Source organism: Limulus polyphemus, unplaced genomic scaffold (genome assembly GCF_000517525.1).
Source record: "Limulus polyphemus unplaced genomic scaffold, Limulus_polyphemus-2.1.2 Scaffold1642, whole genome shotgun sequence".
Classification (NCBI taxonomy): domain Eukaryota; kingdom Metazoa; phylum Arthropoda; class Merostomata; order Xiphosura; family Limulidae; genus Limulus; species Limulus polyphemus.
In genome coordinates, this window is record NW_013667252.1 from 84,483 (window position 1) to 105,652 (window position 21,170).

At 34.2% G+C, this 21,170-nt stretch overlaps 1 protein-coding gene across 1 annotated transcript in view; it reads right to left on the reverse strand.

Annotated features, from left to right (window-relative positions):
• The window catches only part of LOC106464410 (zinc finger protein 721-like), an 83,296-nt gene extending 73,669 nt beyond the window's left edge, over nt 1-9,627 (reverse strand). Inside the window, exon 1 of the mRNA XM_022392105.1 lies at nt 8,565-9,627. Coding sequence (XP_022247813.1) covers nt 8,565-8,673 — 109 coding nt within the window. The 5' untranslated portion in view covers nt 8,674-9,627. The remainder of the gene's footprint in view (nt 1-8,564) is intronic.
• Between the last annotated feature and the right edge of the window lie 11,543 nt (nt 9,628-21,170).

Consider the following 21,170-nt stretch of genomic DNA (forward strand, 5'->3'; position numbering starts at 1 on the left):
GTTGATATATCACAAGTCTTGGAGTAACATGGTGTACTGATGTTACAAAGATTACAGACTGCAAGTTGATATATCACAAGTCTTGGAGTAACATGGTGTACTGATGTTACAAAGATTACAGACTGCAAGATAATATAATCACAAGTCTTGGATTAAGATAGTGTATTTAATGCAGCACACATGCAAAGTGTTGGATGTTACATTTGGCTCAAGTCTCCATATATAACAACAAAAATGTTTGTTATAAATTGTTCTTGTGAAACATCAAGAGATTGTACTTTAAATACAAATAATATTTAAACTAGTTATAAAGTTAGACTGGATTCCATTAAATCCTATCAATAATACAAATAACTACTATTTCCTTCATACATACAAATGATTGATTTTCTTAGCTAATCTTCTACATGGCACCTTATCAAAAGCTTTTTATCAAATCTAAGTAAACCAAGTTCACATCATTTCCATTACCCAAATAACATCTTCCATTACTTTTGCAATAGGACTAATGCACTAATATTAATGAATATACAAATCTGAGGAAATTATGTAGATTTTATGCATAATTACTTCCAAAACTAATGTTCATTCCACTACAGACTGCTAGGAAAAGATAATAATGTTGTTATTTTTGAAATTACGTGGGAGATAGAAGGCAAGAAAAGAAACATTTAACATTATTGTATACTGTATAACAGCAGTGTCAGTGATTTAGAGGATCCAAATTTATACATGTTATCCCAGAACTGCACATTAACTGTTTGAATTCTACTGGAGATAAAAGTATTGTAAAGCATATTTAAAAAATGGTCAATTTACAATGGTACAGTGACTAAAGAAATTTAAATAATATTTCCAACCAGCAGTTAGCTCTTTGTATAAGACTTAACCAAGTGGACTGACCATAGGAACTATGAATATATCTATACATACTAGTTCTCTGAATTTACTATGTGTATTTCCATGAAAAAGTCAGACTTTTTAACTCTCTCACTTCGGGTGTCCTTTATTGCACATGACACAAGGTTTTAGAGTCTTACATTCAAAATTATATGAAACTACTTTTTGTTTATGTTATACCAATTAATATAGCATAAAACTAACTAATAACCCATATTTTAGTAGTATATAAGTTTTAAGATCTTAATTTTATAAGGCAATATTTAAAGAAATCCTGAATTTCCCCTTGTGTGACTCACAAGATACATTTTCTCTTGGTATCTTCTCATTTCTATTTTATTCCCCTCCCCCAAGAAACTACAAAATTAAATGTGAATTAATCTCTATAAAATCGTTATTGCTCAGACAAACCATAATTTTTAGCCTTCAATTTTGTTTGGTTACAGAGCTATCAAATAGAAAATCAGACCCCTCCTGCCACATCCAAATGTCACATCCTCTCTTTCAGGATTTGTTAATAGTTTTCTCTTACGCTTAATTATATATTAGTTATAACCAATAGAGTCAAGGTTTTCATCTATCAAATGATGTATCTTAAAATGTTGTTCCAAACAGAATATTGTCAATTTCACTCAGAGTACAAAATTTGTAACTGCTCTTGTTGCATAGGTAGAAAGCCAAAATATTTTTGAGAGTTAGGAGAAATTGTCTGTTTTTTTGCATGTTATTAGTCTATGTTCTTTGTTGTATTACTTAATTCAATAAAAATTATTTAATGCACTACAACCATTAGTATAAAAAATGTAGGGTTAACTCTCATAGACAATTGACAGCATGAAAAAAGAGAAAGACTGGGTAAGTAATTTATTTGTTATTCTTCATGTTTATTCTTTATTTATTATAATAAAAGTAACTAAAATGTAAAAACAGAGATCTCTTTAGGTTAGTAAAGGTTAGATTAGATAATATAAATAATAATAATATTTCACGAGACACACAAGCAAGGAGCTCGGAGTAGCTCGTGGGTAATGTAATTCGATAGCATAACATGATCTGCACATTCCACAAGGGATTTACAACTTATAATGGGCACGAAAAGTAGTTAGAAATGGTTAAAAGGACAATAAAATTTAATTACACATAAATGTATATTGTTACAAGTAAAATATAGTTTTACTGAAAAAAACATTTGATATATATTTAGAAGGTTATAGAGATTACACAAATGAAATTTGGTATTTTTGAGATGAAGAAAAGTATTTTTTAATCTTAACATGAAAATCACTTTGCACACAGATTATTCAAAACAAATACTTGATATATTCTACAACAAAACTTTTTTAGTTTATTAAAAATACTTCACTAAAAATTATGATTTTTTGTATGTGAAATGCTTATAATGTTTACTGAAAGACTGCCAAATTTTGTGAAGATAAATACACTGCATCAAAAGTTGGTAGTATCAAATCTATAGACTTTATATGAGTACGAAAAGGTCACGTGGTCGGTCAAATTGACCGAGTCAATGTGGAGAGAATTAATAAAGTATTTCTACTAAAGATTTGTTTCTGAATTGCCAAAGCTTTTATTAAGAAAGTCTGAGTAAAACTTAATTGAAAGGTGATTTTCATGCTAAGAATAAAAATACTTCTCGAGTGATACGTTTGTCAATAAAGATTCAATGTCGAAACTAGCAAGTAAGTATTGATTAGCATTACTAATTTTAGAAATTTAGTGGGCAAAGGAAAATTAATCTATAACTGTAAACTTGTTGGAAGTGAGTCAATTTAGAATATGAATGAAGAATTTAGCCAATTGGCTAAATTCTTCGTTCCTATTCTAAATTCACTCAAAGCCATTCTTCCCTAAGTCTCATTGAGATATCGAAAAAATAGTTAATGTAGTTTTCAAATATGCATTTTAGATCACATAAAACATATCAGTCACTAGAACAATGTCCCAAAACTACTGTACGCAAGCTATAAACAGGATAACAAATTCTGTTAACCATTCAGAGCAGCAAAACAACTACGAAAGTTAACATTTGTTACCTGAAAATGTATTTTAAATAGCTACTCACCTCTCCACACAACACAGAACTATTACCTTGTGCCACTTCCATTAAAGATTTCTGTGCAAGCAACAATGTTTTAATGTGTATTTTGCCAACCTATGATGTAATCATCACTAGACTATAGCCCTCCACCAACAAGCAGGTAATGCATCCTCCATGCGCAGTAATCCCCATAACCACTAGTGTTTCAACAAAGATTCACACATGACACAATAAAATAAAGTGGAGAGGTTAGTAACTGCCTGAAATACATTTTCAGGTCAGGAAAATTTTAATGTTGAGAAACACATACTCATCTCTCTGTGCAATAAAGAGTGAGAATCCCACATTGAGAAGTTGGTGGAGGTGCCAGTGCAGAAAAATAAATTACAAGGATAAGTTGCTTTCTGAATATGTAGTATCGGAAAGGGAAACTTAGAGTATGTCACCCACTAGGGGGGATGGAGTAAACTAGTGGGGCATCAATCAGTAGGAGATCACATCCATCTCAAGCAGCCCAAGAGAGGTGGTAGAGCAAAAGAACCTTATGCATCGAGCTAAGTTGATGTATAGATGGTTGGAATATGAGATTGCTCAATTGTTCATTATCTCATTTGGTCAACTGAGCATGTGTGTGTAGTGTGGCTAGGGCAACAAGTTAGGCCATTCCGTATTGGGCAAATACATGAGATAATTGCCAGAACAATCGGGTGCTATGTGATCTAACCAATGGGAATGGCTTGGTTCGTAATGTAGTGATATAGTCTGTACTAAACTTTGAGGTACCACTCCAGCCCTACTTCTTCTCAAGAGGTGCATACACTCAGTCTTATACCAGTGGAATTACACTAGTTCAATGAAGAACTCTTCACATCGACCTCTCCATTCGCTTGGGACTAGAGAAAGCAAGGGTTCTTCCCTATTCTACTATAAAAGAACAAAAGGGAAAAATTTCCATTGGGGAGAACACCAGAGATGTGCTTGGACTGAACAGAAAAGATCAAATCTGAGTAGGACCTATACTGATAGACCGTGCAGTAAGTTACCACAACTAAGGAAAGCAGACACTGGCCACGTGTGAGGGCAGATACATCAGGTTGTTGTAGTTTTTTTTTCTTGTGAAGTATGGCCTAGAAGATAAAATATATGGAGATTGCCAAAGCAGTCTTGCTAAAAAACCATCTCAATAGCAGGCTTTGAACAAGGGTAGATGAGCTTAACATTTACTACACTTCCCTGCAAGGCATCACAGATCATTTGGTGGATTTCAACATCTTTAGTACAGGGTGGTCCAAATTGTCATCCTTATTTAAACAACTCAAGAAATACAACTATGCAGTTTTCAACATCTTGTAGCCCAACTCACAATTTTTATTATTATGTTTTTTTCATTTCAGTGTGTAGTGCTACACAATTAAATGGCAACTGTGCAAGAAAAGGCTCAATGTGTTATTTGGCTTGCAGGATGGGCCAATTCCATGGCCTCTGCATTTGCCAGACATCACTCGACTAGACTTCTTTCTTTGGGGGTATGTTAAAGACATTGTGTATTACACACCTACAGCAAACAACATGGTGCTAAAGACCAAGATAACAGATATCAGCACCACTGTAACTGTGGACATGTTGCAGCAAATGTGGACTGAAATCTAATATTGGTTCGACATGTTGAGAGCCATTAATGGTGTTCATGTAGAAGTTTACTGACGTGTCAATGAAATCTATTTGTGTTAGGCTACAAGATGTTGAATATTGCATGGTTGTATTCTTTAGTTATTTCATTATTAAATTTTAAAATAGGAAAGATAATTTTGGAACAACCTGTATATATATATATATATATATACACACATCAATACATATTAATAACAATATGTGAGATGTAAAAAGAAACAAATAAAAAATAATTAATATACCCTTCACTCAAGTCTCTGGGAAGACTGAAGTATGGTGACTGAAGGGAGATGAAATTCACATGCAGACGAAACTATATGATGTAAGTAATGTGGCAGAAGGTATAGGGAGTCATCCACATCCCTGCCTGCAAGATCTCATCCAGAGGACGTAAATAATGACAGCCAAGAAAAGCTGTGAAATGGCAAACCTAATAGGAGGTTATCTGATAAAGTTGACAGTCATCCTCTCCCATGGAAGAATAAACAAGCTGGAAGAGTTGATGGACCCAATAAGTCAAAGCAGAAGGTGATATGATACAAGGAGAAGAGGAATCCCCCACCCGAAAAAGTGATTATCACATAAAGGAGCATTATGAGTGAGGTAACATTGAACTGCTTGAACAAGACAAAGAAGAAAACTGGGATCAAAATTATTATATGGAGAAAAAATGGAAAACAATTGGAGTAAACATCCAATCATCTTACTGGACAGCCCAAGTTTTAGGGAGAACATAGTAGTCTGGGAACAAAATCAACCCATTTATGATATAAAGTGGTTGAGAGATTTTTAAGGCAAAAATATCAGAGTGATGCCTTCTTCAAGCAAGAAAAAATTAAACTAAATCTTGAAAGAAAAACGATACAAGGAATAGCAGGCCAAAAGTTCAAACAGAGAACATGAGGGCATGGAGAATGAAAGAGAGAGGTTGTAGACAGGAAGAGGGGCCAGGTGAGGAGAACAACTGATAAGAATAGCTGAGAAAGGGCCTTATAAGAACTGGAGAAAGAAAAGGAAAATGGCTGGGAAAAAGATGTAAAGTCACTGACAAAGCTGTCATGTAACTTGTGATCACAGAAATGAGTAATCTACTCTCAAAAGTCAGTAAAAAGAAAGATTGATCCAACCCTGTCTCAAAGTATTTACGGCTAGAGCTGCAGAATCTGGGATTGGTGACCAGAAAAGATGAAGCTTGATGTTGAGGGGAGTTGCAAAGGAATTAATGAGAGGACTCTCCAAATGAGAACAATCCACTGAAATTCCAGAGGATGAAGCAACCATTCCATAGGAAGAATCCAGTCCAAGTGAGACAGACAATCTGCCATTTGGTTCAAAGCACAAAGACATGACAGACCAACAGCCGAATGTGGTGCTTGCAGATCCAAAAAAGAAAATCAAGAAATGAAAGCAGAGATCCTCCATGTTAGTTGATGTAAGACAAGTTAGTGTAGTTGTCTGAATGAATCATCACAAGACGACCAAACAGATGAGGCTGAAGATGATAGCTAGCTCAGTAGCCCAGTTTGAAAATAATGATACAGGTCTGCTTCCCTGGAAACTATATGTCAGAAAGAGTATAGGTGTCCAACCCTTGCCCCCCTCCAAAAAAAAGGAGACATCAATAAATGGATGCAGTTCTGGGTGAGGTGTGGGAAAAGGGATGGCAAGAGTAATGTGGAGCTGATCAAGTCACAAGGACAGTGAGAGATAAAAGAGATGTGAGGGAATTACTAGAAATATTCCAATGATCTACTAGAAGACATTGAAGGGGCACATCTGAGAAAAACAAAGAAATCGAGCAAAGTCAGATCCCCAGAAAGAGATAGAACCTTCAGAGAACACATGGGAGCTTTGATAACTATAAACTCCATATCTCAAAGATGATTGAGTCTGCTCTGCAAACAAGTTGAAAAAGACTCCCAAGTGAATGGGATACTGAGTGGGGATCAAGACGGCCTAGAAGAACTTGACATGCCAAACCAAATAAGACAACATCTAAAGAAAAAGAAAAGTCACAACCATGGATGCTTCTGTAAATTGAGCAAGAAAAAGCCAGTTATCCATAGAGTAATGGAAATGAAGATCCAGCAACTATATCTGCCATTTGAAAGCACTCATGAACTGACTGATGATGTATGGGGCCATAGCGAACATAAAGGGAAGGACCAAGAACTGAAAAATCTGATAATTGTGGGTAAACAATATATTAAAAAAAAAGTAGAAAAACAAATCAGGATGTAGAGAAAAGCATCCACAACAGTGGCATTGGTCATCCACAGACAAGGACAGAACACCCACCTCAAAATGAGAAACCTGGCCATCTTGAACTGAGAGGTAACAAAAAACTTGTTCAAGGACAAGAGATCTATGACATTGCACCAGTTTCCCTCCACATTGGGAATAACAAAAAGACAGGAGTAAAAACACAGACAGGGGTTGAGGACCTATTCCACAGCATTCATAGCCCATAGAAAAGACACAGACTCTCCAAAGTGACAAAAGCAAGTAAGATTTTAGGGGTTGGAAAGACTCCTGGAAAAGAAAACGAGCACAAAAATACAGGGAAAGTCTAAAGGAAAGCATCTGTATGATCCAAAGAACTTCTGTAAAAGAAGTCCACAAGTACATAAAGAGATAGGGCTGAGCTCCCGCTGAATCAGAGCAGAGAAATACCTCTATGATCTGTGATGACCAGCTCTACAAGAGGGAGGGGGAACTTTGAAAAGAAGTGAGATGCTGAGGAACAGAAGAAAGTGCAACGAGACTCTCAATAACAAGAAACCTGTTACGACCACCTGAATTGAAAAAATCAGGAAAATAATCAGAGAAGACTGCTGATTAGCAGCCTCAGCTGAAGTTTCCAAATGTAAGGAACACTTCCAAAGACCTGGTCTTGAAGGAAAGTTGCCAGATGGCTAAGCAGCAAAAAAAAACTATATAATGAGAAAATAAAAAACACATACTTGCATAATCCAAGCAGTGAAGAATGAAAGTGAGAGTACCTGATCTTTATTGGCAAGAGAGAAATAAAAGCAAAAACAAACATGGAAACAACCTTGGTGAAACTCGCTGAAAAATGGGGCAGACTCAGCTGAACTAAATATAAACAGGAAGTTAGGAATCCTGAATCTAAGATCACAATGGAACCAACCACCTGGTATATAATGTTGGTAATATTACTGGCCATTAGTGTGTCTCCAGTCACAATTACAGTACTGGATAACTCCTGTTGAGAAATTTCAGAACCTCAGGTGATGTTGGAAATGTATAAGCACAAATTTTTAATCTAGATGATCCACATACAGACTTTCTTCTTTACTTAAGAAATAAAAATTAGCTTAGTAAGTCAATGGTGCATAGGCCTAGGTCTTTAACCTATTGATGACAAGGAAGAGCAGTTAACAACTCATGTGCTGAGTTAAAACAATAGGAACCAGTATTGTCAAAGAAGCTTTATCATTAATTTATAAAGATGTATCAGTGGTTTTACATTTGCATAGCCCTCATTATACATCAGACATTTAATCTTAATTCAACTGTTAACAAAACACATCAATGGTAAATGGCTAATCAAAAAATCTTACCATTTTCAATACCTCAGGTAAAGTGACTTATCTGCCCTCTACTAGAGTTATTGGTGTCTTTAATTTGATGTTGATAATCACTTATTAAACTATAAAAAGTGAAATAATTCAGTAGGTTACTATAAGTCCAAGCAATCCACCAATAAGTGGAACACTTTCATGACTGTGTCAAATATTTATGGATCAGAAAATAGAATTTATTCTGTATAAAAAATTTAAAAAAAAATCATTTTACAATCAGTTGTGGACAATTTTTAGCATGCAATTAAATAAAAAAGGCAATATTGCACAATTATGATAAAGAAAAATCTTAGCAAGAACACAAAGCATGAACTTCAAGGATATGCACTTACTACTGGGTAATGTAAAAGTTTCTTCTTCATTTTTTGCCAATTTCATACCCAACAAGGCATCCTGTACTTCATCAGAAAAAGGACCCACCTTCTCCTTTAATACTTCCATAGTTACTTCAGAGTGTCACCTTTATATTTTTTTTTATCAAAGCTTGCTGTTAAAATGTAGAGAAACAGGTAAGAAATTAGAACTAGGGTTCTTTAAGAAGGTTACTAAGTCTTTGATAAACATAAATGTCAAAATTTACATTATCCCAATATCTTTCACAAGCTGGTAGTTTCCTTGAATCTTTATACTACATCTGTTATTACATATTTTTTTTCTACCTGACATTTTGAAATAAATGTGTTGTAATAAAATAAAATGAGCTATGAAATGGATTTTAGTGTACTTGCTTAAACTTTACATGCACTTAAGTTCAGATAGGGTCCTCTCTGATCCCAAATAATCGTTAAATAAAAAAACATTGTGAAATTCTGTTAATTTCAAACATAATGTAACTAAAATACAGACTTTTAAAAATTTTATCTATTGATAAAGAATGCAATAAATTAGCTATATTTGCTATACTATAAATGCTGCTCTACACCAACAATGCTAGGAATGGATACTAAGGTAGCAATGAGACTAAAAATGCTATAACAGGATCTTTATTGTCTCTACGTTTCGACTACAAGTCTTCTTCTGGAGAGTGCGACACCATAGTGCTTTACAAGGGCATATATTAGGTTCTGGTCACTGCACTGTGTCACTCTCTGATTGGTCCATTATCACTGTCTGTCAACCACCACCCGACTAATCAGTGCCCTGCTCTCATCTCACTGGGCTCACTGCCATTTCTGCTCACTTGTAGTCTCCTGCTATGCTGTTTATGTTCTTTTCTAAGATGTAAGCAGCTTCTATAATTTTTCTTTGTTGCTTTTCCAGCCCTTTGTTGATAATTCTAGTTTCCTTCCTGAAGAAGACTTGTAGTCGAAACATTGATTCTGTTATATCATTCTTTGTCTCATTGCTACCTTAGTATCCATTTGTCAATATGAATAATACTCAATGTTAAGGATGTCTCAGTAACTTTTTTTGGTTGAAAATCGATACCAATGTTTGAAAAAATAAGCTGATACTGACAACTGGGAACTCTCTATGGCTTTAGGAAAGATAGGCAGGCCTGATGAACAACTACTCTAGAAATTTTTCTTCCAGCTTCTGAAATACAGGCCTGCAACAGAGTTGGGAAATTTAATCAATTATATATGAGTAGCATTTACATTAAGCAGTATTTCATAAATGAATCAATTGAAATTACAATTGAATTAATTAATCAAAATTATGATTTATCCGATTAATCAAGATTAGTGTGTTCTGATTATTACTATTTTTGATCATTCCAACAATCAATTACTTGAAATTATGAAACTTTTTTTTTTGAACTTCTGATCAGTGGGAACTGGCATCAGCCTATTTTTACATTCCATGGATTGAGAAATATTGCACTAATCAATAATTAGGGCTGTTGATTAATCAATTAGAAAATACCATTAATCATCCAGTTCTAGGCTGCAGCCTATAGCAATTTATTTTATTGGAAAAAACTACAGATCTAGCAACAGATAGCATTTCACCTATATTACCTCATATGGGAAACTAGGTCTTAGACTTAGTCAACTTGGTGCATGTCTAAATAGGATTACATATACTAATATAACATCATAAGTTATTTGTTTGTATTCAGTTTTCACAGTGTTTAAGGTAATTTTTATTGTAGAAATGTATAAATAACCCTTTTTTTTAATAATCAAGTTTAATGAATTCACAAATCATGAGCATAGCAGGAAGAGCTATTTGCTGATACAATTATACGGGTACATCCCAAACCACACCACCATGACTAAGAATAATAAAATAGCAAATTAGTAGAGCACAGCAAGATAGGTGTGAGTACAACAAGAGCTTCTGTGAGACTGAGTAATACATAACATTCAATATCGGGAACAAGTAGACCTTATGGTAGTTCACTCCATAGCCAATACAAAGGAAAAATGTACTTTAAAAATGTCAAAGTAACATTTATTGAAACATATAGAATTGCACAGAGATCACATAGACCAAACATAAGCTAGCTTAAGCCACTACAAATAAGGAAGAAAAATTAATTTAAAAAATTTTTAAACATTTCATTGTTTTCCAAGTCATCAGTGCAAAAATTAGTTATTCTAAAATTAATACATTTTAAGTTATCATTTTGCTCGAATGCATATTCCACCCCAAGCAAGTATTTAAGAGTTATGTATGTGATAACTTAGAAGTATGGTTAAAACCACTGATAAGATATATATCTTGGTCATAAAATTACACAAAAGTATAACACTGTAAATTGTAATGGTTTTCAAACGAGACCCAAAACTCGAGTGCTTTCGAATAGTTCACTATTCTTTTTCAGGTGAACTATTCAAAAGCGCTCAAGTTTTGGGTCTTGTTTCAAAATCATTACAACTTTTGTATGTGATCCTGTGTGCTAACTTCTTAATCAAAACTGTAAATTGTAATTACTGAAATACCAAACTCTGTATCTTTAAACACTTTTGGATGTGAAATTATATAGTTTCAGTCTCATTAATTCCTGATAGCAGATGTAACACTAACTCAAAACTAATAATAATAACTATGCCTACACAATCTATCAGTATCAAAGAATTAATAAGTATTGTTATGCAATAATTAACCAACGGCCCAAAGGTACAATCATCATATATTTAATATAAATCTATTTAGAATTTTTTTAAAAAAAAAATACATAGTATTTTATGTAACCTTGTTTCTTGATATTTACTTTAAAAAACTGTCACCTTGTCCTCTTACTCAAATATCATATTCTTACCTAAGGCTAAATTTAACCCTACACATAGCACTACTGCTAGTAGTATTACTATTAATAAACTATTTAGACGTTTAACTTTTAAGGTAAAACAGTTTTAATAACAATAGCCTAAATAGGAAGTTCAGTAATCTTCGTCGAAGAGGTTGAATTAGTTACCAGTTCAACTTTCCAGTTCTTTTATTTAAGAATATTATGAACATGGAAAGAAAAATGGGGATATAATTTAACATTAATATAATATCTTCTTCTATATTCTTAAAATCACAACCAAAAAAAATTGATTTATTGTAAGAAGAAAACAAACGGGTAACAACCGGGACTTTTACCCACTAGGTGGCATCATATCTATTAGTTCTAACAATAACAACTTATTGTGGAAATAAAAAAAATCCAAAACAAATTACCTGCACTCCCGAAACCATCCTCAAATTCATAAATGTCACAGAAAAACAACAGGATTTTTAACGTAATAGCAAAAAATGTGGTTTTCAGTGTATTCTGCTCACTATTAGAAGTTTTTATTTTATTTTTTAATTACTTCTACTGCCGAAATCTCCCTCAAATTGACGTAAGTCGCAAGCAAACAACGGGGCTGTAATATAAGAAGGAAAAAACGGAGACCTCCAAAATCATCTATCCCCAAATAAATCTATTAGATCCTACATCCTGTATGAAATAAACGTTCTAACAAATTACTTTAACTTCCGAAACATTATCACGCGTAACAAACACCAATGTAGCTTTAACATAAGAATAAATAAATTAGGGTATTCAAGGCTCTCAAACACACAACGGGGTGTATAAACTTGAAGCTCCAACATATTGTTACGTCTCCGTTTGTTAATTGATTTTCCGTAACTTCGTTCCGACGAAACTTTAGCGACACAAGTCCTTACTTAATAAACCTGGTTTATTCTTTCTGAATATAACTTTACGGTACACTTAATTTCAACAATCGCGCTAAAACAAATGCTATAACAACGAACGTGCTCAATAATACTCTCTGACTGCAGATCAATTACTTACTGTCTACCCACACATTAATATTCCGTCACGTTGTCACCCTCTTATATATACCAGGCTACCCTATATCTAGTAATCTCCTGACAATGCCCGAAGGTTCGAAAGAACGAGTCACGTGACCTCGCTGACGCAACAATATTTTGGAAATTGAAAATAATAAACAATTCTTGCATTCCGAAGCCATTATCAAATTTATATATACCAGAGACAAAAAAACAGAGATTTAATATAAGAATAAGAAAAAATATGGGTCTCCATGGTCGTTTATCAACTAGGGGGAATGAAATCTATTAGCTCTAACATGTTGTGGAAAACAAAAATTCAAGAAAATCACTTTCGCTTCCGAAGACAGTCTCCAATTCACAAATGTCATCAATTTACATTGAATATTAGAACAAACAAATGAGATTTTCAAGATATATTATACACACTAGAGAGCATAAAATATTGTAATATCTATATGCTTTAGAAAAGAAATATTCCAAAAATGTCTTATATTTCCAAAGCTACCTTAAAGTTCACATATGTGATAGAAAACTAACAGATTTGAAGTTTCAAAGATTGTTTACATAATAGTGGCATCAGATCTACTCGTTCCAATATGTTGTGGAAAACGAAAATTCGAAAAACTTAGGAAGGCACCTTAAAATTCAGGTATTTGACAGAAAACCGACAAAGCTTTAAAGTTTAAACGTCTCTAGAGTCGTTTACCCATATATTCCTTATAGAAAGAAAAGGGTAGCTGCAAGTGAAAAACCAGGTTGGCTCGCAAAAATAAAAAAAGCATAATAGATTTAAGAAATATAAATTGACTAGTATGACAGGAGATTTAAAAGATTATAGAAGATCAAGAAAGTTTGTGAAACAGGAAATTAGGACATCAAAAAGGATTTGTGAGGAAAGTTAGCTGAAAATGTAAAAATTAACAGTAAGGATTTCTATAAATACATTAAGGGTAAACAAAACGTTAGATGGGGGTAGGACCGTTGAGGGATGATTAAGGAAGGCTCGTATCTGATGATTATGAGCTGGCTGGGTTATGAATTTTGCCTTTTCTTTGGTTTTTACTAACGAAAATTCAAGCAGTATTCTACATCTTGATAGATAGAAACGAGATCGAATACGATGAATGCATTAATTCTGAGCTGGTTAAGAAAAAATTGTGAAGTTTAAAGAACAATAAGGTTCCTTGGCCAGATAATATTTCCTCAAAGGTTTTGAAGGAGGTTAAAGATTGGATATGTGAGCCACATGATAGTAAATTGTGTCAGTTATTGAATAGTTGGCAGGTACCAGAAAATTGGATATGAGCTAATGTAACTCCTCTTTTCAAGGGAGATGATAACAATTTCCCAGTAATTATAGACCCATTAGTCTTGCATTAGTTGTGGGAAGAGTTTTGGAAAGGCTGACTAAAGATGCTTTGCAAAGTGATTTAACAAAAATTAGAATATTATTGGATAATCAACATGGTTTCACCAAGGGAAAATCTTGCCTTACAAATCTTTTAACATCCTGAGAAGGTTACTGTTTATTTAGATGAGAATAGGAATGTAGATTTGGTGTATCTGGATTTTCAGAAAGCATTTGACAAGGTGCAACATAAAAGGCTTGTAAAAAAAAGTACCTCTATAGGTGTGAAAGATAAGTTAGCAAATTGGATAGAAGAGTGGCTGTATAAGAGAAAGCAGGGGGTTGTTATAAATGTAGATCAGTCAAACTGGATTAATGTCACAAGTGGAAGATCAAATATAAATGTTGGCAGGGTAGGAGTCATGGGCGCCCGCAGGAAGGGGCAAGGTGGGTCACATGACCCCCCCCCCGGATTTTCAAAAAGAAAAGAATACTAGACATGTAAAATTATTCTTCTTATAAGGTATTTGTATTTAGATTTCATTTTTTTTCAAACTTGAGTTACTTGATCCCCCTAATTTTTTTCTGCGGGCGTCCTTGGTAGGAGTCATCTTCAGATGTTTCTCTTTTTTCAGTTATATATTTCTAACAGGGTGTTTTGTCATTGGAATGGATTGCCTTTGGATGTTGTGAAAGCAATAAATTTAAATGAGTTTAGGAGAAAGCTTAATAGGTATATGAATGATAAGGGTTGGCTTTAAGACTTTTTAAGAATTTATTTATTAATAGTTTTAGTTTAGTTTAGAAGATGGAACAACCAAGATGGACAAATAGGTCCCATGTTGTTCCAAAACGTTATGATATGATGTAACACCCAAAAACTGCAATATGTGTTAGAAAGCAAAATGCTAAACAAAAGTTATTTGCCATTCAGAAGCCACACCCACAATTATATATCACGATATATGTGACTGAAAACAACTAAGTTTTAAAACAAGAAGAAAAAATTGAGTGTCTCCAAGTTCGTTTATTCACTATAGGACATAAAGACCATAACAACTGTTGTTATGACAAATGGCTTCTTTACAAATACTATTATTACGTATCTGCTTGTTTATTAATTTCCGGTAGAAATTCTTTCCGAGGAACTTCAGCGATACAATTCCTTTCTTGATTAAACCAGTTTATTCTTTCTCAATGCAAATTTTTAGTGCACAGTAATTTCACAGTCAGTAGGTTTCTCGTCACTTTAAACTTAACAACTTTTATAATATATAATCTCGATAACTTTGCTCTCTATGGATGCAAAACACACACTTGTTCGAAACAGAATCGTAAATTACCCGAACCTCACCGTAACTACTGTTCGCTTAACTCTGCTGGCTTTTCTCGCCAGGCTTATATATTAACAAAGAGGCTTCTCCAAAATTTGCGGAGTTCCCCAATAATTCGAAAAATTCAGTCACGCATGCGCTAGCAGCGTCATGTGACTTCCGCTATCGTAACAATACGTTTGCGTTTGTCTGCCCAGAACATTTCTTGAAAATTTCTCGATCAAATGCAACAAATCCCATATCGTTAAAAATGCCTTCGTCAGGGGAGTCTGGATTGCATATTGGCTTTTCCATATAGAATCACCTTACCTGTTTTTTGCTCAGTGCAACAAGTATGGTATACGGTGGCACAATGTTGTTGTCATCACGTGACGACTGGCTTCGATTTCCCTTTAGGTTTTTAATTTGCAAAGTATTTCACACAAACAACACTTAGCTCACGTGTACTTTCCTAAAAAAATTACGTTACACTAAAGACAATTGCTATGGGCTTTGTCGACTCAGTTAGGTCTAAAGTACGCATGCGCAATTCGTTCAAAACCATATACTTATCGCTATGGGAACACACATTCAAACGTTTTTGGATAATCAGCTAAGTTTGTTTTCATTACAACTTTACATTTACTTTATTTTGTAAGAAAATTAACTTTGGTTTGTTTCGTAGACTGCCATTAACACCTTTTAACTACCTATAAACTGCTATAAACACCTTTTCTTTACTATGGGTTTTATTCTTTGTCTTTGTGAGTTTCTTTGTTTCAAATCGCAAAACCGTGTCACACACTGAACATTCATAACTGTTTCATACTGTGTACACTATTATAAATACCATTACTTTACTTGTAGTTTTATTAAATAAAGTCACATCTACGTGAATTTCTTTGTCTGATCGCGTAATGTTTTTTCAAGTAGACCAGGATCTGTCGAGCTAACATATACGCAAGAAAGTATCTTAAATGCCATGCATGAAAATAATAGAATAAGGAAAATTCAAGCAAAGGGCAGGAAACCATCGCAAATGTTTTTCAGGTCGCGGCTGTTATGATGAACCACGTACGGTAGTGGTTCACAATAGGTATCACCCATTTGTTCTTCTTTATTATTATTATTTAATATTGTTCAGCCAGACTACACCCAAAATGGTTGATAGTATTGTTATAAAACCTGAGCAATATTACTAAATGCATCATTTGTGCGTGCATTGTATACGGTAGTTTTTAAGTATATTTGCCCCCCCCCCCCAGTAGCACAACGGTACGTCTGCGGACTTACAATGCTAGAAATCGGGCTTCGATACCCGTGGTGGGCAGAGCACAGATAGCCCATTGTGTAGCTTTTTGCTTAATTCCAAATAAACAATAAGTATATTTGAGTACCTAGCAAATAACAGTGGCTGTATAACCGTTGACACCCAATTGTTTTAAAGTAGTCTATGGTTTATATGAAACCTCATAGCCAACTACATAAGTATACAGCTTCATGCTGGCCATATATATAATTTAATGTTTATAGGGCAGGCATGACATATGTACCATAGCGATTATTAACTTTTTGTTGGAAGTGTATTGATGCTGCATATAATTGTTTTTTATGTATAGGCTTCCTGCCCTTTTTGGACACGACGCTGCTGACAGGACGAAGGTTTTTCTTTTTTTTTGGGGGGGGGGGTTACCATCTTGGTCATATTACACGAACGTCTTAAACATTATACAAACGTCTAAGTTGTCTCTCACAATAAAAATTGTTAAGCTATAGTTTAAAAGATGTACTAAACTTAGTTTCGAGCATCGGATTGGTAATCATAGTGATAGTTGATGTAAGTTTTGAATTATATCCAATACTGCGAGATCGCAAATTTTATAGATACTGCAGATAGAGTAGCCATCCGTGAAGGTGGCTATAAGGAGTGGCATGAATTGTGTAAGCAGGAGATGGCGAAATGATGGTGAAATGATGGTGAAGCAGACATTTCGTAGCTATATATTTCACTTAGAAAATATTTAGTTTCAGATAAAGTCTGACGGCCCACTAGAGCTTAGAGTCGTCACAGTGGAAAAGGGTTGTAGAAGTTCTATGATTCAGACTCTATTAGAAATGGAAGGAGGAAAAGCGTATTAATATAATCAGTTCATAATTGTTAATTAACACGTTTTCGACGTTGTAGAATGCGCAGAATGTCACTCTAAAAGCAAATTTTGTCAGCTGTAGCAAAACTATGATTGGCCTTACTACTGTCAACAGAGAGGAGGAGGAGGAAGGGAAAAATATAAATAACAACTATAAGAAATGCTATAAATATTTATTTTTATAGATATTCCATTATATTATGACACAGTGTCTTATATTTGCATTGAATATATGTGCATAGATCTATGCAACTTGAAAAATTCATATGACTATCTATATATATACTAGCCAACATGCATTGCATGCGCATGCATATATAAAACTAGTGCCGCTTACAAAATCCATTATAGTTCAATGCTTCCTCCAGTCCAGTGTTGATAGCTACACGATATACATATAGCAGCTATTTATATTTTACAAACATATACATAACATTTGGTATTTTGATCACCAAACATCATAGTGATCATAAATGCAGTATCATTATCAATGATAACATTGTGGCAGTGATATCAGGAGTAATAGTCATCCAATCTGCATGAAACCAAACCAAAGGTTGTTATTGTTTCCAGAGAGAGCATCAAACACCAACTACATATTTCATTAAACTAAATTGTGTCAAATAGGACAGTATTGCCATTATAGATATTTTTTTTTCCATGATGGACATAAAAAACTAAAGAAACAAGATTATTAAAAATTGTTAATTAAAAAGGGGGAATAGGGATTTTCAAAAAAATTACACAAACAAGAGAGGTAGCTAAGGTGTAAATGCAATCGCCATAAATGGAAACAAACAAGTTTAAGGTTTGAGACATAGTGTTGGCGTTATAGATACAAAATCCAGTATAGTTCTGTACTCCATCCAACAAAAACTTTTAAGCCGTAGTTTAAAAGATAACATCGAGCTCACTTTCGAGCATCGAATCGGTAATTACGTTGGGTATACGCAGTCTTTTGGATTTGCATGGGCTGTTGTTATTGAAGGCTGAACGAGTAAATATATCCTTCAGTTTTTATCGGGTTTTGTTTGATGTAGATATTCTAACTAGATCCTCTAATCGCTTGATGAAGACAAAGGACATAATGTATGAGACAGTGTTTTGATGTGGTGGTTTCGTTTTTTGCTGTCATTTGTTAGGATCCTGTGTATCAAAATTGTGGAATGTCTTAGTAATGTAACTATATCTAGATAACCATTGGGCAATAGTCGTTTCATCCCGACTTGTGCCTTACTGTCCATCGTATTGCAGATTTTTTTCAATCCTGTTACGTTGACTGATAATGACACCCTATTTGGTAGCTGGTGATGCGAGATATAGTGTAGAATAATTGGTTTAACACATAGTTTGAAATATAGGGTAATAGTAAGTTTGCTTTCAATAGCGACCATGGCATCAAGAAAGGGTATAGACTTCTGGACGTTATCAGTATGGGTAAATGTGAACTTTATGTCGGGGTGTTGATTATTAGGGAATTCAACAACTTCCAAATGAAAAGGGAGTCCATGATTTCATAGTCCAAAAATGTCGTCAATATATCTGAACCACCTAGCTGGTTCAAGATTAGTTTCAAAATTCCGCTGATTACAACTGATGATTCAAAGAAGTGCTTAAAGATAGAGGATAAAACAATATCAATATTGTTGCCCATAGTGATAGCTTTGCTTTATTTATAGAGAGCTGAATTGAATTTGTATTAACTTTTGTTGGGAACAAATCTGAGAGAATTTTCAATGAGTTCTGTAAGGGTTTCATTAATAATAGAAAGGGTGGCTGATCTAATAAGATTCATGACCAAGTTTATACTTTCTTCTATGGGAATGGAAGGGTACATAGAAATGACATCAATAGTAAATGGAATAGTGTTTGAACTCATCTTTGCGTGCTTTGCACACATAATGTGTCACATCATTTCGCTTCCAATGGTGTGAAGGAATTTTGTTAAGCTTTCGGTAAAGTAGTTTTTCGAGTAGCCAAGATACAGACACTAATGGAGAGTTGCATATGGAGACTATGGGTCTTAGAGGTTTGTTAGATTTATAATCTTTGGGTAATCCATACAGTTCGAGGAAGGGGTTGGAATGAGTTGGTTTAAGATTGTTCGAAAGTCATATGGGTATAGTGGTTTTACTTTGAAAGTTCTTCAAAATGTTTTTAGCATTTTTTTCCAGTTCTTTTGTGGGGCCTTTGTTAAATTGTTCGTAACTAGACATATAATCGAGATGCACCTTGATCTTTTCTATGTAGGTGGATGTATTCGTTAAAACAAAACCTTTACACTTGTCACTCTCTTTCACAAATATGTGATCATTCATTTTTAACTGATTGATAGCTAACTACTATTGAAATATTGGATTTTACATGATAATTTTTAAAGCTATTTAAAATGCTATCAACATTGTTGTTAAGTTTCTCAATATCTTCTCCATAGTGCGGCATGCTCTGGAAGGTATGGATTTAGGAAAATCAAAAGGTACAGGAGAAAGGTTAAACTGTGATTCATCCACATTATTATTGGAGTTAGATATTTTTAGTTTGTAGAAGCATTGGTTGAGAGATGAACGGATATCAAGAGTTAACTTCTTGGTAAGTTCATCTGAGATAGCAAAATTAGGACCTTTGGAGAGGATGGAAATGGAGTCCTTAAAATGTTTTAGGTTATCTGGAATTGTAATCCCATCGTTGAAATAATGGTCAGAGTTACTTAAAGACATGATTTTCTTACGTTTTCTAGTCTAGTATTACTGTCTTCATACTATTTTCACTTAACATAACATAATGTTTAGGGACAACAAGCCGTACTTATTGGTCCATCTCGGGTGTCCTATCCTCTAAACTAAACTAAGACTATCAAACAAATAAATAAAATATCACACAAATCTTAAAGCTAACCCTTATCATTCATATATTTATCAAACTTCATCTTACCTCACTTAAATTTACTGCCTCCATAACATCCAAAGGCAACCCATTCCAGAAGTCAACCACCCTGTTAGAAAAATAAAACTGTCTTAGCTGAAGATAACACCTACCTTGTCAAAATTTATATTTGTGTCCCCTAGTCCTACTATTGTTGCCGTTAAGTATGGAAAAAATATAATGCATCAACACTATTAATTCCCTTTACAATCTTTAATACCTCAATCTTTTTTCAAGAGAAAGCAGTTTCAGAAATCCTAATCTCTCCTCTTATGATAACCCCTCCATCCCAGGCACCATTCCAGTAACTATCCCCTTTCCAACAATTCAATGTTCTTCCTAAGGTAAGGAGCCCAAGACTGAGCACAAAACTCTAAATGTGGCCTAACCAGTGACCAATACAATGAAATTATAACTTCTTTAGACTTGTATTCAATATTTTTGTAGATACAACCTAAAATCCTACTTGCCCTACCAATAGCAACAGCACACTGCTTGGATGTGTTACGACAGCGGAAGTCAAGCGACGCTGTGAGCATGCGTGCTGGAGTTTCTCGAAGGATCATGAATTATCGAGAAATCCGCGAATGTCCGAGTATTTGCCAGGCGCCCTGTTTTTTAGTATATAAGTCCGGCAGATAAACCCAGTGACAGATAGATATACAGATAGATTGAAGATATAGATAATTGAGCGAACAGTAGGCACCGTAAGTAAAGTGGGTGAATCACTGTGATTTATAGATGTGTTATAAAAGGTTGTTAAGTTTAAAGTGACTGTGGAGATTCTGTGTATTACTAAAAGTGTGTACCAAGAAAGAATATACTGGTTTAATCAAGAAAGGACTTGTATCACTGAAGTTCCTTGGAAATAATTTATACCAGAAATTAACAAACTGGCAGATACGTAACAAATTAGTGTCAGAGAGTGGGACGAAAAAGAAAAAGAAGATGGAAACGAGAAGTGGCAAATCA